Here is a 14,824-nt window from a genome sequence, read left to right as displayed (position 1 = left end):
GGGTCCACTGGCAGAACGTAGCCCAGGAAGGCAATGTTCGACAGCCTGTTTTGGTGCGCAGCCGCTGGGGTTTTCTAAGCGCATGAGTGATGGTGTAAGGCGGAGCAAAGAAGAGTGAAGACCACCAAAGATGCGTGAAAACACTCTGTCCAGTGGACCTGACACACATCAGCTTCCACGACTTGAGGCCAGAGCTAGATGGTGCCCAGACGTCGCAGCCGACGACTGCTCCCCAAGAGGTCAGGCTAGAAGCTCCTGGCCAGGGTGGGAGAACATTGTGGAACAAAATCCGAAAGAAAAAAAAAAAGACAAGGCTGACTGGTCACATAGGGTCTATGACCCATAATCACCCTTCATATCTGGAACTCAGCTCACGCGTGGGGCGCAGTTTTCAGCTAAACGACAGAGAGGCCTCTAAGGGGAGCCGTGCCACTAGGGAGGCACACTTCTTAGAATAATCAACCAGTGTGATCCAAAGGGCAGCATTGACCGCAGGACAAAGTTCCGACGGGGTAGGAAAGAAAGAGGGATGGACGTGGGAAAACATGGGGAGGGAAGAGGATAAGCAATGTTACACTGTGGGAATTGTAATGAAGGACGAACCTGCATTGACAAATTGTCACGTAGAAAATGGATTGGCTCTGTAAACCTTCACCCAATTCACTATAAAAAACTAAAAATGAAATAAAGAGACTTAAGTTCTCCAAAGATTGACGGGATGGTGTTTAAAGGATGGACAGAGAATTATGCTCTGATGCTTCATACAATTCTCTGGGACTCACCTGATTTAGGCTATTTCATCACTGCAGTCATCTCTTAGACTAATCATCACTCCCTGTTTTTCAGCTTTAAGGTGTTTGCTGAGTACCAATCTTTTGAGGGATCAAGCTTAAGATTAAGTGTCCCTGCTAGCCCTTCGGAACCCTTCTTAGGCCCAAAATAAAATGAAAGTAGCACAGGGATGAGACTGATCCCTGGGTGTTCTCCGTGGTCCGTGAATGCAGAGCTGAGTGGGCTCGGTTATTTATTCTTCAGCAAATATCATTGGATGCCTGCTGCGGGCCAGCCACGATGGGCACAAAGCGGAGCAAATCAGACCATTTTCTGCTTTTATGGGACTTGGTGTTTTGCAATGTGCCCATCAACGTGGCTCGGGCCAGTGGGGACCCTGTGCACAACGGGACAAAACAATGCCTGGTCTTCCGCGTCCTCACAATCGTCCCTGTGCCCGAACCCATCGTCGTATCAAGGGCCCGCCTCTCCTTCTGCTGCCCCTGTGCTTTACCAGGCCCGAAGGACTCGTCCCCAGCGTCTGCTCTCTCCTGATAACAGGTCCCAAGCAGATGAGAGGAAGCCTCACCATCGTGCCTCTAAGGAGCACTCTGGCCAGACTTCTTCCAAGACAGATCGTTTGTCCGTCCAGGGTGTTTTGAACATTCTTCTTCAGCACCGTAATCCAGATGTATCTACGTGTCTTCTGTCTTCCTTTTCCAATGTCCAACTTCCCTTGTGTCTGCCGCCACTGAAAAGGCCTTGGCTTGGGTCAGGCGCTCCCTCCGTGGTCCTCACAGGGACCTCCTTGATTTTTACACGCTGAAGAGGCTTTGTGCTGCAGACTTACCCAATGGAATGCGTTTGTCTGCTTTGTTTTTACAATGCGCATCTTTTGATCTCTTGACTTTTGCTTCCATGAGCATTGATTGTGGATACAAGCAAGCTGACCTAGAGTCAGCAAAACCACTCCGAGGGTTTGCCCTTCTGATCAAAGAAATCTTTCCTTTAGGTCCTTTGCTATGTAGTGTGATTGTATTAATATCCCTCTTCCAATTGTGATATTAATACATTTTATGGTGCTCACTCATTGAAGACTCCTCTTCCCTGGTGGTGTCATCAGTTAGTAGCCTTAAGGTCAGTAGTTCAAACCCCCCAGCTGCCCCACAGGAGGAAAATGAGGCTTTCTAGTCCAGTCAAGATTTATTTACAACTTCAGAAACCCATAGGGCAGGTCTACTCTGCCCGATGGGATGGCTGTGAGTTGCTCTTGGTTTTCTTGTTAAGGAGTTAGAACGTCCACAGCTGGGGAAACATAAAAAGATAATGCAAATAGAGGACCTTGGAGAAACCAGGGTCTTTTTAAAAATGCTTTCCTCCTCCAGTAAGACTTTCTCTGTCCCTTGGCCTTCATCCACACTGCCCTTTTCTTCCTCACTGAGTTTACCAAACGTCTCTCCAACTAGTTTCTTTTGAAAAAGCCAGTAAGATTTATTTGCAGGCTTTTTAAAAAAAAATTCATTTTATTGGAGACTCGTACAACTCTTATCACAATCCATACATATATCCATTGTGTCAAGCACATTTGTACATTTGTTACCCTCATCATTCTCAAAACATTTGCTTTCTTCTTGAGCCCCTGGCATCAGCTCCTCATTTTCCCCCTCCTTCCCCGCTCCCCACTCCCTCATGAACCCTTGATAATTTATAAATTATTATTTTGTCGTATCTTACACTGTCCGACGTCTCCCTTCACCTTCTTTTCTGTGGTCTGTCCCCCAGGGAGGAGGTTATATGTAGATCCCTGTAGTCTGTTCCCCCTTTCTACCCCACCTTCCCTTCACCCTCCCAGTATTGCCACTCTCACCACTGGTCCTGAAGGGATCATCTGTCCTGGATTCCATGTGTTTCCAGTTCCTATCTGCACCAGTGTACATCCTCTGGTCTAGCCAGATTTGTAAGGTAGAATTGGGATCATGAGAGGTGGGCGGGGGGAAGCATTTAAGAACTAGAGGAAAGTTGTATGTTTCATCATTGCTACACTGCACCTTGACTGGCTCATCTCCTCCCTGAGACCCTTCTGTAAGGAGATCTCCAGTTGCCTACAGATGGGCTTTGGGTCTCCACTCTGCACTCCCCCTCATTCACAATATGAGTTTTTGCTCTGGGTCTTTGATGCCTGACTCCTGATCCCATCGACTCCTCATGATCATACAGGCTGGTGTGCTTCTTCCACGTGGAGTTTGTTGTTTCTCAGTTAGATGGTTGCTTGTTTACTATATTTGCAGGCTTTAAACTCCCCCGCCCCCGCCCCCTTTTTCTCTTGGATTCTCTTACCCCTCAAAATGGATATTTTCCTACAATTTCTCTCTGGTGCCAAACCTCTGCCGCAGTTCAGGAAGGAACTTAGGAATAGCAAGAGAGAAAAGTGTTATTTTCTGAACCATGCTTGTTTGTTGGTCCCCCCCCTTCACACCTTTCCAGCCTTTCAGCAAGTTTCTTATTGATTAAGTCACATGTTTAGATACTGCTAAGACCTTAATATTAAAACCAAGGTTATAACCATGGTAACAAACCAATAACTTATACTTTCTTTGCAAATACTTTCTTCCCCAGTAGCCCTTGTTGGGACAGTCCTGACGTTGTTGGTGCTTTGCACTTACAAATATTCTCTTACGCTGGGAAAAGGGATTGGTAAACTCAACCGAGGTGGGTCGTCCCTTCCACTAGTCACTGTTCACCCATGATAGGCTGCTCTATTCAGGGTGCTTTTATTACTGTTGCGGTGGGCAGCGGCTGGCAGCAGCATCACCACCACCCCTTCCCAGGCCTGAAATCTCATATTCTAAAGCAGCTTGGTTTCCTCCACTGAGGATTTATAATAAACTCCGCAGAGTTGAGAAAAGGCACATCAGACTGCATGAGCTCCAGCAGCATCATTAGAATATCGGTCACCATTTTCTTGACTTCTTTTGCGTTCAGATGGTACAATTCTGATAATAGTGATGGTGGAAGAGGTCTGACCCATCAGTGCTTATTAGTCATTCGAGGTATAGTATTTTGAAAGCATATTTACGATTTATATTTCAGTAGGAAATTTCAACATGGTTCTTTATATTGCTAGTTCTAACATTAGTAATAAGCCCTTGATTAGATTAACTTGCTCTTTTGCTGTCTTGTCCTTTGAAGGTGGGTTGAAAAGATAACTGCCTCATGCACCGTCCAGCCTTGTTGATCAGATCAGGTGACTATCGTCAGCTTCACAGAGGAATACTATTCCTGGGACATAGAGTGTTCTTCTGGGAAATCCTACTGTGAGTTCCGGCTAAAAGAGGGAGACAGGGACAGGAAATATAAAGGGTGTGTTATGAGTTGCAATCGAATCAAGAGCCTGTGGGCCGTCCTAAACTACGCTATTAACCTTCTGTTCTGCCAATGTACGTGGTGTCTGTGCAGCCAGTGCACATTTGTGATTGTAGATGGTGATAAACACAGGGGAATACCTGCTGATACATATTTTAGCCGGAGCAAAGGCTCTTGTTTTGGGATTCACTAAAGGTCAGAGGTATGAAATCTAATCCACATTCATTAAGACTCACATTAAATCTTCCCCCTCTTTAATGTTCACGTTCCTCTTGTGCTTCTTACGTTTACTGCCTACTCCTTTACTACCATCACCAGAGACAGAAATGGAAAGCACAGCAAAAACGAAATGCCTTTCTGTAACAGAGACCAGAAGACCTGGACAGTGCCCAGCGCCCATGACCACTCACTCTGAAAGGGATGGTGTCTGAAGGTCTTGAGCAGAGTGGGAGAAAGTATGAATCATAAGGTAGACCAGGTTTATTGCACAGATAGAGACCAGTGGGACCCCCAAGATAATGACCCTTACTCTTCAGGTCTGGAGCTAAAATAAATTTACATTAGAAGAATCCAATCAACCATTTGAGATCAAAAGGGCCACATTTACCCAAAGACAAAGCTCAGAGTGCTCAGAACGCAGGAGAAAGAGAAAGAAGGCGGCAGTGCGACAGTTGGTGGTGCGTTAAGGGGATTGCAAGGCTGAGTTGCATCAGCACGTGTGTGAGTGAGTGAGTGTAACCGCTCTTTAAAGCTGCAAGTACAATAAAGAGTGAAAAGCAACAGCCACCGCCAAAACCTTACAATGAAACTAGCCTTTTGGAGGCAAGTCATTCCAAACAGCTTGACATTATAAACGGCTTTAAGCTAAGGGGAGAACTGGAGCAAAAGTTTGATGTGATAAAGTGTACTATACTGTGGGTAATTGTGGAAATACAGTTAGATACTGTGCTAGGCTGGATTGACTAGAGGCAAACAAATCCAGTGACAATCATATCCGTATAAGAAAGAGCTTTATAGAAAGGAGTGATTACATATTAAGAAAGGCTCCTAGCACAGCCCAAGGCCAATCTCAGTCCATAAGTCTTTCTTCAGACTCCCGCAGCCACACCAAGTGATGCAGACGGCTGGGAGACCGCAGGCTGGTGGGTACAGAGTCCTGCGGATCCAAGGGCGATGGGAACATGGCAGGGCCACCCCGGCAGCCCTCAGGGTCAGTGACTTCATCCCAGCAGGCAGGAAGGCAAAGAGGGAGAGAAGGGGGAGGGTCCCAGGGTCCTCCTTATAGAAGGCCACCCGCTTAAAGAGACAGCATCAGGCTGGATTCTACCTCTGCAGTTTTACACATCTTCCAGTTGACATACAAATTATCTAACTATACAGGAGGGTGGAGGGGAGGTGGGGGAGAAAGGGGGAACCGATTACAAGGATCTACATATTATCTCCTCCCTGGGGGCCGGACAGCGGAGAAGTGGGTGAAGGGAGACGTTGGACGGTGTAAGACATGACAAAATAATAATAATTTATAAATTATCAAGGGTGCATGGGGGAGGGGGGAGCAGGGAGGGTGGGGAAAAAATGAACTGATACCAAGGGCTCAAGTAGAAAGCAAATGTTTTGAAAATGATGAGGGTGACAAAGGTACAAATGTGCTTGACACACTGGATGGATGCATGGATTGTGATAAGGGTTGTATGAGCCCTCAATAAAATGATTAAAAAAAATAAGAGCTGTACAGGCCCCCAATAAAATGATTTATTAAAATTAAAAGAAAATTATCTAACTGAACCAAATACACTTGATCTTAGCCAAAAGGCCGAGAAGCGATTTAACCAAATACAAATGTAAACGCTAAACGCCTGGGTAGAACATAGTGATATAGATGTGCCACGGAGGATGGCTGTGTGCCCGGGCAGTCTGCAGTGGTTTCCCTCCAGCAGACCGCCCTGGACGTATCATTTGTGTCAGTGCCCAAGGATGAAGCCATGTTCTCCTCTGAATGTTGGATTTCCTTCAGTCTATCTATCCATTCCTTTAAACTTTATAAAAATCTTTTTACTAAACCTCTATAAAATAACAAAATAGCATTTAATTCATGACAATGAATACCTTCTTTTATTTGTATAAAGATGAGACTGCCTACTCCCGTCAACAGTCCCCGTTCGGGAAGTCACAGGGGCAGGCCCGAGGGTCGCTATGGGTGGGGATCAACCTGATGCAGTGAATGAGCTTATTTGTCGACGTTTGCAATCCTGTTGAAGCTCCCATAGAGAATTAGGCTGCTCTCACGTCTATAAGTTTGTGAGAGCTGCCTGTTCAGTTTATTCACAGTACGATACCTTGTTATTTCCTCTTCCTCATTCAAGAATGGAACTGAGATTTTACTAGTCTTATCTCATTACATAGTGTACTTAAAAGATAGTCATTTAATCCTCTTTTGTTTCGTGATATAAAACATTTCACTAAATAAATAAACCGCTTCACTATCCTTTGTACCTGGAACAACTTGTACCGTTTCAAAACCTTGAAACAAGCTTATTTTGGCCTGTCATTGTAATCATTGTGTAGTGGTGGTGGCTTCTGACCTCTGATGTCACAAGGAGAGAAAAGAATCAAGATCCAGACCGCAGGCTGATCCCTGAGGCAGACGTCGGGCAAGCCTCCTTGACCCACCGCCTTTTCACCAGTCTGGCACCAGCCATCCTTCAGCAGCACCCTGACCTCCCTGCCGGGTGGCAGCGCTCACAGCCAATGTTCACGGTTTATTAGGAAAGTGACAGGTTATAATTCAGGATCAGGAACACTCAGGATACAGCTCTTTACCTCCTTCTTGTCCTCTGGTGCTGGCACCTGCTTAGGCAAGTGTTAACAGAGCTCTTTGGGGGGAAGGAGGGAAAAGACTGGAGTTGATACCAAGGGTTCAAATAGAGAGTAAATGTTTAGAAAATGATGCCAGCAACCTATGTACAAATGCGCTCGATACAGTTGATGTATAGGAAGTTATAAGAGCTCCCGATAAAATGATTTCAAACAAACAATAATTAAAAAACAAAGCTCCTTAGCTCATCTAAAAAGTGTCCCCTTGAGAGTGATGAGGGCAATGAGTGTGCGGGTACACTTTGCACAGTTGATGTGTGTGTGGATTGTGATGAAGGTTGTTTGAGCCCCTATTAAAATGATTAAAAAATAAATAAATAAATAAATGAACATTCAGAAACTGAAAAAATAACAAAATAATAAAAAGTGTCCCCATTCCACCAGTGAGCCTCAGCCAGCGCTCTTGTTGTCCCTGGTGTTACTGTTCCGTCGTCTCCCTGGTCTAGGTGGCTCTCCAGGTCTGAAGGACGTGCCACATGCCTGCCTCTTCTTGGCGGTCTGAGCTTGGCTCTCTTGGAAAGCCTAGCAGGATGACAAAGCTGACCAGTCGCCTCATTCGGGTTCCATAGACCTTATTTGCATTCCTAGCAAACTGTCCAAAGCTCTTGGTAGTCCCTGAGCACCTTATTTTTTAAATTCCTGCCACTTATTAAGGAGCAGTGATGGAGGTGTGGGTCACATGTTAGGTCATGGCTGCTAACTGGAAGGCCAGCAATTCAAACCCACCAGGTACTCCACAAGAGACAAATGAGACTCAGCTCCTGCCACCCTGTCCTACTTCTGCCCTTTGGGGTCGCAGGGAGCAAGAGTCGACTCCGTGGAAGTCAGCCAGAGGCCAATCCGCTGGTGGGAGTCGCGGGGATCCACAGAAGGACCTTGGGAAGTGACCCATTGCTTCGCATGCATGATTCCCCCGGAGAGATAGGAGGGTCGCTGTCAGTGTCCGGGCCCTTTATAGCTGACTAGCATAGACACCCCTTTAGTGTTGTGCCTTTGTTTTGTTTTCGTCTTTCTCCTGTTCGTTTGTTGCAGTTCGAGGTTGGACTCCTTTCTTCCAGGGACCCGGATCATCCTGACTCTCCAACATCCGCACGCCCGAGGCCTCTGACCCTCTGACCCTCTGACCCTCTGCTCTTTGTCTCCCCGCAGCCCTATGTGTCACTGGCTCAGCAGATGGCACCACCTAGCCCAAGCAACAGTACCCCTAGCAGCAGCAGTGGGAGCAATGGAAATGACCAGCTAAGCAAAACCAACCTGTACATCCGGGGATTGCAACCAGGCACTACTGACCAGGACCTTGTTAAGCTGTGTCAGCCGTAAGTTAGAGAACATATGGGGAGGCTTCCAGGCGTGGGGCAGAGTTGGCGGTGCTTACTGCTTGCCAGGGACGCTTCGCCTGAAATGCAGTCGTGTTCTGCTTCGACCTCGTTGTGCCAGCAGTCTAATTTAACGATACCCTACCTACTTGTTAGATTCCTCTAAGGACAGCCACGAGAGGACAGACTTTTGTAAGCATCTCCCCTGGACTGATGACTTTAGTGGAAAGATCTCTTTCCTCCGTCTTGCATTGCAGTACTCAGCACCACTACAGAGATATCTTAGGAGGGTCACAGGAGCTTGCACGGGGCACAGAAGAAAGTGGGACTAGCCAGCCGAACAATCCTTTTTGGAGCGTTTCTCTCTCTGGAGATATTCCCAGTAAAGCTGAGGAAGCTGAGGAGAGAAATGAAGAAGGAGAAAGAGGAGGAAAGTAAAGGGAAAAGCAAGAGGAAGAAAAGGAGCCCTTTGCCCAAGTGGCTTGTGTAGGCTGTGGGCTGCTAACCGCAAGGTCAGCAGTTCAAACCACCAGCGCTCCGAAGGAGCCTGATGAGGCTTTCTACTCCCGTAAATAGTTACAACCTGGGAAGCCCACAGGCACAGCGCTGCCTGTCCTACACGGTCACTGTGAGTCGGAACCCACTCGATGGCAGAGCTTTCTGAAAAGGGAAAGGGAGGCCACCGCTCTGAAGCCGCGGGTTCTTCTGGGTTGTGGTAGAATCCACCCAGTTGGGAACGTTGAAAAAGAGGGCGGAAAGGCCCTGCCCAATTTCGTTCGGCAAAAAGGCCTGCGTCATCGTAAGTCCCATATTTTGGATGATGCTTAGAGAGAGGCGTGGGGGTGGTTTGAGAGACGCAGGAGTTGCGGGAAGAGCTGAGTTTGCTAAGTGGACGGTGGGGAGAGCTGGAAAAAGACGGTGTTCGTTCTCCAGTTTTTAAAACTTTTCGTGGAGGTGTCAGCGATACCGAAAACTACCCTTATGAACACACACTCTGTGAACACACAGAAGTGCACCTCGCTCTGCGGAGCTCACCTCCTCCTTCCTCTTCCTCACACAGGTGTCCACCGTTTGACTTCTAAAGTAGTCGGTGGGGGTGGCCTGGGCGTCACAGAAATAGCGTCAGATAGTTCATACCCTTCTGCCTTACTGCTCGGCTCCGTGCTGCTTGTGGGAGTCATCCATGTTTGGGACGCAGCTATCGTGTGCTCATTCTCATGGTTGTGCCGAGTCCCATCACAGGGAAGTACCACAACTCGGACAGATGGGCTGTTTCGGGCCTGTGTCTATTGTGAATAAGCGGTGCTGGTCTAACCTTATTTACTCGTTTATTCTTCATGCACATGTTTGTTTCAAGACACAATATGAAATCCATTGGAGATGGTGACTTAGAGATGAGGAATGAAGGAGAAAGTAAGGAGAGGAAAGGCGATAGGTCTTGGATGGATTAATGGTGACCACGTGCTAAGAATTCAGATTATGCTTAATTTAGCTCTTCATCTTTTTTTTTTTAAGTTCTCATAAACAGGTGTCCCTGCAAATCCAGAAATTACATTAATGTGGCATTAGAAATTGCACAGCATGCTGAGAAGCTACAGGATAGCTTTCCCAAGCGTGTAAGCATTCTGGTGAACTGTATGAAGGTCTCCTTGTCGTTGGGTGCATGTGTGTACACCTTTCTGTTGGGTGTACACCTGGGAGTCAGTTTGCTGAGTCCAAAGATCTACACCTGTAGGAACTTCTAACACATTTCTGAAGCGGTTCACATTACCAGGCAAGTACGTCTTAGTATTCCAGGTTCTCAACCTTCCTCGTGCCGTGACCCTTTAGTGCAGCTCCTCATGCTGTGGTGACCCCCCAACCATAACAGTATTTTCGCTGCTACTTCATCACTGTCATTTTGTTACTGTTATGAATCAGGCGACCCCTGTGAAAGGGCCGTTCGACCCCCAAAGAGGTCATGACCTACAGGTTGAGAACCGCTGTTCTAAAGCCTGGAGAGGCCCAAAATGTGACACACACACACACACACACACACACACACACACCGATGCAGTGAGGCATAGAGGGACTGTGTAAATCCTTTATTCTTCTGGGGTGTGAGTGTAACCCCTGCAAATCATCTGGGCTTTTGCCAAATCAACCCACTAAAACCAAACCCACTGCCATCCAAGTGGCTCCAGCCCCTAATGGCCCCGTGGCAGAGCAGACTACTCCTGGGGTTTCCAGGGCAGTCCGTCCTGCTGAAGCAGAGTACCACGTCTCTCTCCTACCCTGGGCCGGGGGGCTCCTCCTGCTAACTTTCTGGGTTCGGCAGCTGAGTGCTTCACCAGCACCCCTTTGCTAACAAACTCAACCTCTCAACGCTAGGTGTATACATCAGACCGGCCCTCCCTTTACCCCAGCTTCCCACACAGAAAGGCATGTCAGTGGAACGTAAGGGGCTTGGTCTAGGGCGCGTCATTCTGAGAGGGTGAGCATGTGGCTTATGAAGGACAAAGGCCATCATCTGTGTTTGGGTTCGTGATTTCTGCACCCTGTGCTCTTTATCTCAGATGCAATGTGCTACAAAATCCTCTCCTATCCCAAGGACAGAGGAGAAATTTAATTCTCCTGCAGGTACTTTCAGACCTTCATCTTGCCCTCCCGACCGTTGACCTATCTTTGACTGTGTCCGAGGGACGAGCGCCAAGGATGGAAGTCGGGAAGCCCGAGGGGCTGTGGGGAGGGCTGAGTGGGCTGAGCCGAGCTGGCTGGTGGGTGGGCCCTGTGAGCTGGGAGTTCAGCCTTTCTAGGAAGGGTGTTTCCCATGCGTGGAAGGACTTCCTGTCTTTGTCCCAGCTGTCTCTCCCTGGGCTGCAGGGGAAGCAAATGTTGCTGGATCCCCAGCCCTGGTGGGCGGGCAGAAGAGGCGTGGAGTCTGGGACTAGAACTCCCGGTTCTCTTGGAGGGCTCCTTCCTAGGAAGAAACGGTAGCGTTGCCAACGGCAGTGGAAACTCTGAGCTCAAAAGTCTCAGGCTGCTCAGACCACAGCAAGCTCCACCCTGGGGCCTTGATCGGGAGAACAGCCTGTGTGTCCTCTGGTCTCAGCCCCACTGCTCAGGAACCCCCCACCCGCCCGCCTATGTTTGGGGGAGAATCTCAGTGTGCACCCCTGAAGGGCTAGAATGGCCACATCCACCCACCCCCAATCTGATGTGCTCTTTTCCAGGCCCCCAGGGCAGCCTTTCCCTTGTTCTGCCTACCCCGCTGTGTCAGGGCAGTGAGAGGTCTCTGAGAGAAACAGCTGAATCGCTCAGGGAGAGAACGAGGGGGGTGGAAATGCTCGTGTGGCGTGTTGGACTCCAGCTCAGCCCTGCCAACCGTTCTCAGTGAGCTTTGCATTGTGATTTTGTTAGTGATTCCTGCTTTAGCTCTTCAATACCTCCACTCTCTTACTGTGGAATGTCAGGACCTTTCTTAATGAGCGGAACGCCTCTAAAAATCCCTGACTTGTCACACTCCATTATTCAAGTTTGGGGAGCAGTCTGTATGATACTGCTGCCAAGGGTCACTTTTTTGGAAGTGGAAAACCACGACTCTCCTCCAAATAGAGAATGACCACACGTCAAAGATGCATCTTACTCGTTAGGGGAGGAACCGGGAGGATGGCCACATGGGCTCAAAGGGACTTTTAGGCACTGAGAATTGAGTAGGCTCTCAAACCAAAAAGGTTGGACAGATTAGGTGCAGAGCCTGGTGCATATCCTATAGGACAATACACCCAATAACCTCTGGGATGATCTTTACTGCTGGCTAACAACAATTTGTGTTTCTACCGGACCCACATCTTCAAATTAGATTTATATCTTCACAAGGTCTGGCCCTTAATGAAGCATAAGTTAAGCAAAGAAACATCCTCGTAGATCATGAAGTACTTACTCTGTGGGTGAACCTTCTAGACAGTGCCCCAGAGAGCCACTGAAACAGGCAGCCTCCCTTTGCCTGATTAGCAAGAGTGCTGCTGTGCACACACACACACACACACACACACACACACACCCAGCACACTCACATCTCAGCAATGGGAGGGGTACAGGAGGGCAACAGCAAGAGCCATTTCTTGTAGATTAAACTTGGGAGCCCTGGAAATAACAATGAAAATAGCAGTTAAGATTCTCCAACTGCTTTACCACGGGGCAGACACCAGCGCCTGTTATGTTCATCAGCCCACTTCCCGCTTCAGGGAGCACATCTCCATGCTGCAGGTGAGGAGGCTACGGCATGGGGAGGGTAGATTAGAGATCACACTTGCCTTGAGACAATCTGGAATTAAAAGAAAGAAAGAAAATCACACTTTGCTACAAAGTTAAAAATTTGATGTCTATCTAGAGAATATAGGTGGGATAAAGAATCGCAAGGAGAAAACAACGGGACCGATGGTTCCAGGGGTGGGGGTGGGAGGACACGGGAGAGGGGGAAACAGGAAAGGAAGGGGGGTGTCAGTCAAACCAGGGACAAGGGAACAACAAGTGACCTAAAATCGATGGTGAGGAGGGTGTAGGTCTGGTCGGGCTGGATCAAGGGCAGTGTAGCCGAGAGGAATTACTGAAACCCGAATGAAGGCTGAATATGATAGTGGGACAAGAGGAAAGTAAAAGGAAATAGAGGAAAGAAGTAGGAAGCAAAGGACATTTATAGAGGCCTAAATACAAGCATGTACATATGTAAATATATTTATGTATAATGATATATATATTTATATGTTAAGTATTAAGGTAGCAGATGGACATTGGGTCTGTACTCAAGTACTCCCTTAATGCAAGAACACTTTGTTCTAATAACCCGGCATTCTGTGATGCTCACTTTCCCGACACGATTGCTGAAGACAAAATGGGTGCATAAGCAAATAAGGAAAGCTGATGGTGCCCGGCTACCAAAAGATCTAGTGTCTGGGGTCTTAAAGGCTTAAAGATAAACAAGTGGCCATCTAGCTGAGAAGCCACAAAGCCCACATGGAAGAAGCACACCAGCCTGTGTGATCACGAGGTGTCGATGGGATCAGGTGTCAGGCATCAAAGAACAAAAAATCATATCATTGTGAATGAGGAGGAGTGCAGATTGGGGACCCAAAGCCCATCTGTAGGCAATTGGACATCCCCTTACAGAAGGGTCACAAGAAGAAACAAGCCAGTCAAGGTGCAGTATAGCACCGATGAAACATACAACTTTCCTCTTGTTCTCTAATGCTTCCTCCTGCCCACGATCATGACCCCAATTCTACCTTATAAATCCAGCTAGACCAGAGCATGTGCACTGGTACAGATAAGAGCTCGCAACATAGGGAATCCAGGACAGATAAACCCCTTCAGGACCAATATTGAGAGTAGCGATACCAGGAGGGGCTGGGGAAGGTGGGGGAGAGAGGGAGAACTGATCACAATGATCTATATATAGCCCCCTCCCAGGGGGATGGACAACAGAAAAGTGGGTGAAGGGAAACATCAGTCAGTGTATGACATGAAAACATAATAATCTATAAATTATCAAGGGTTCATGAGGAAGGGAGGGTGGGGGAAGGAGAGGGAAAATGAGGAGTTGATACCAAGGACGCAGGTAGAAAGAAAATGCTTTGAAAAGGATGATGACAACCAATGTACGAATGTGCTTGACACAGTGGATGGAGGTATGGATTGTGACAGGGGTCCTCAAACTACAACCCTCGGACCACATGCGGTCCACTGAGGACATTTAAAAATGATTCGAGAGCCCCAAATATGTTTTTACAAACAAGTGACATCAACCTCGTGTGAATAATATCCTTTGGGATTTTTCCAGTTCACTTCGAACCCCACGCATGTACTAAAAGGGCCGCAGCTTGCCGACTGAGTCTGGGTGGACCCTGGCAGACCCCTTTCCTGAAAAGGCAGTGGTCTCTTTCCAACCAGCGTCTGGGGAGAAGAGAGTGTGTTGGGCCCCAACTCCCCTCGTTCTATGGGGCTTCCCTGCACTTTGCAGCCCCTGCGCTTCCCCCAGACGCAGGGCTGGTGGCCGCTGAACACTGCAAACATCGCCACACGGTTTCCAGCAGCCCGCGCTCCCTGTGTGGACGTTTGTCACATACTGGCCACTCTTGCAAGCTCTCCAGTGTTTCCATGACATGGTTGCACCCCTAGGAGGTCACAGCAAGGGTGAAACCATTGCTTCTGTACGTCCTGAGAAACCAAAAAGTCCACATGGCCTGCTTTCTTGTGCGATTTACTGTGGTCTGGAACGGCACGGGGGGCCCTGTCTGACCTCTGGCTTGCCCGTGCTCCAAAGCGGGGTTCAGCTGTGCTGCCAGCCTCCCTCCTTCTTCACCCCGTGTAGGGGGGTGCCGCAAAGCACCGCAGTGGCCCAGGACTCTCACAGGCACTACTCACGATTAGGGGAGTGTTGCCGGGTGCCGGGCATCGATTCCTCTCAGGGTGACCCTGTGCGCAGCAGAAGGACTCGTCCCCGGGGGCTGCACCAGCCTCAT

At 48.2% G+C, this 14,824-nt stretch overlaps 1 protein-coding gene and 1 pseudogene across 6 annotated transcripts in view; one reads left to right on the top strand and one right to left on the bottom strand.

Moving 5' to 3' along the window:
- RBMS2 (RNA binding motif single stranded interacting protein 2) overlaps positions 1-14,824 on the top strand; it is a 64,654-nt gene that overhangs the window by 26,318 nt on the left and 23,512 nt on the right. For all 6 annotated transcript variants that reach the window (XM_045289653.1, XM_045289649.1, XM_004700547.2 and 3 more), the window contains one exon: positions 8,158-8,324. In XM_045289653.1, the coding sequence (XP_045145588.1) occupies positions 8,158-8,324 (167 nt within the window). The remainder of the gene's footprint in view (positions 1-8,157; positions 8,325-14,824) is intronic.
- Positions 5,881-5,959, bottom strand: LOC115870882 (annotated as a pseudogene).

This window comes from Echinops telfairi, unplaced genomic scaffold (genome assembly GCF_000313985.2).
Source record: "Echinops telfairi isolate 266 unplaced genomic scaffold, ASM31398v2 ScPeMD7_2;HRSCAF=8, whole genome shotgun sequence".
In the NCBI taxonomy this organism is placed as follows: Eukaryota; Metazoa; Chordata; class Mammalia; order Afrosoricida; family Tenrecidae; genus Echinops; species Echinops telfairi.
This window is presented reverse-complemented; position numbering and strand designations above follow the sequence as displayed.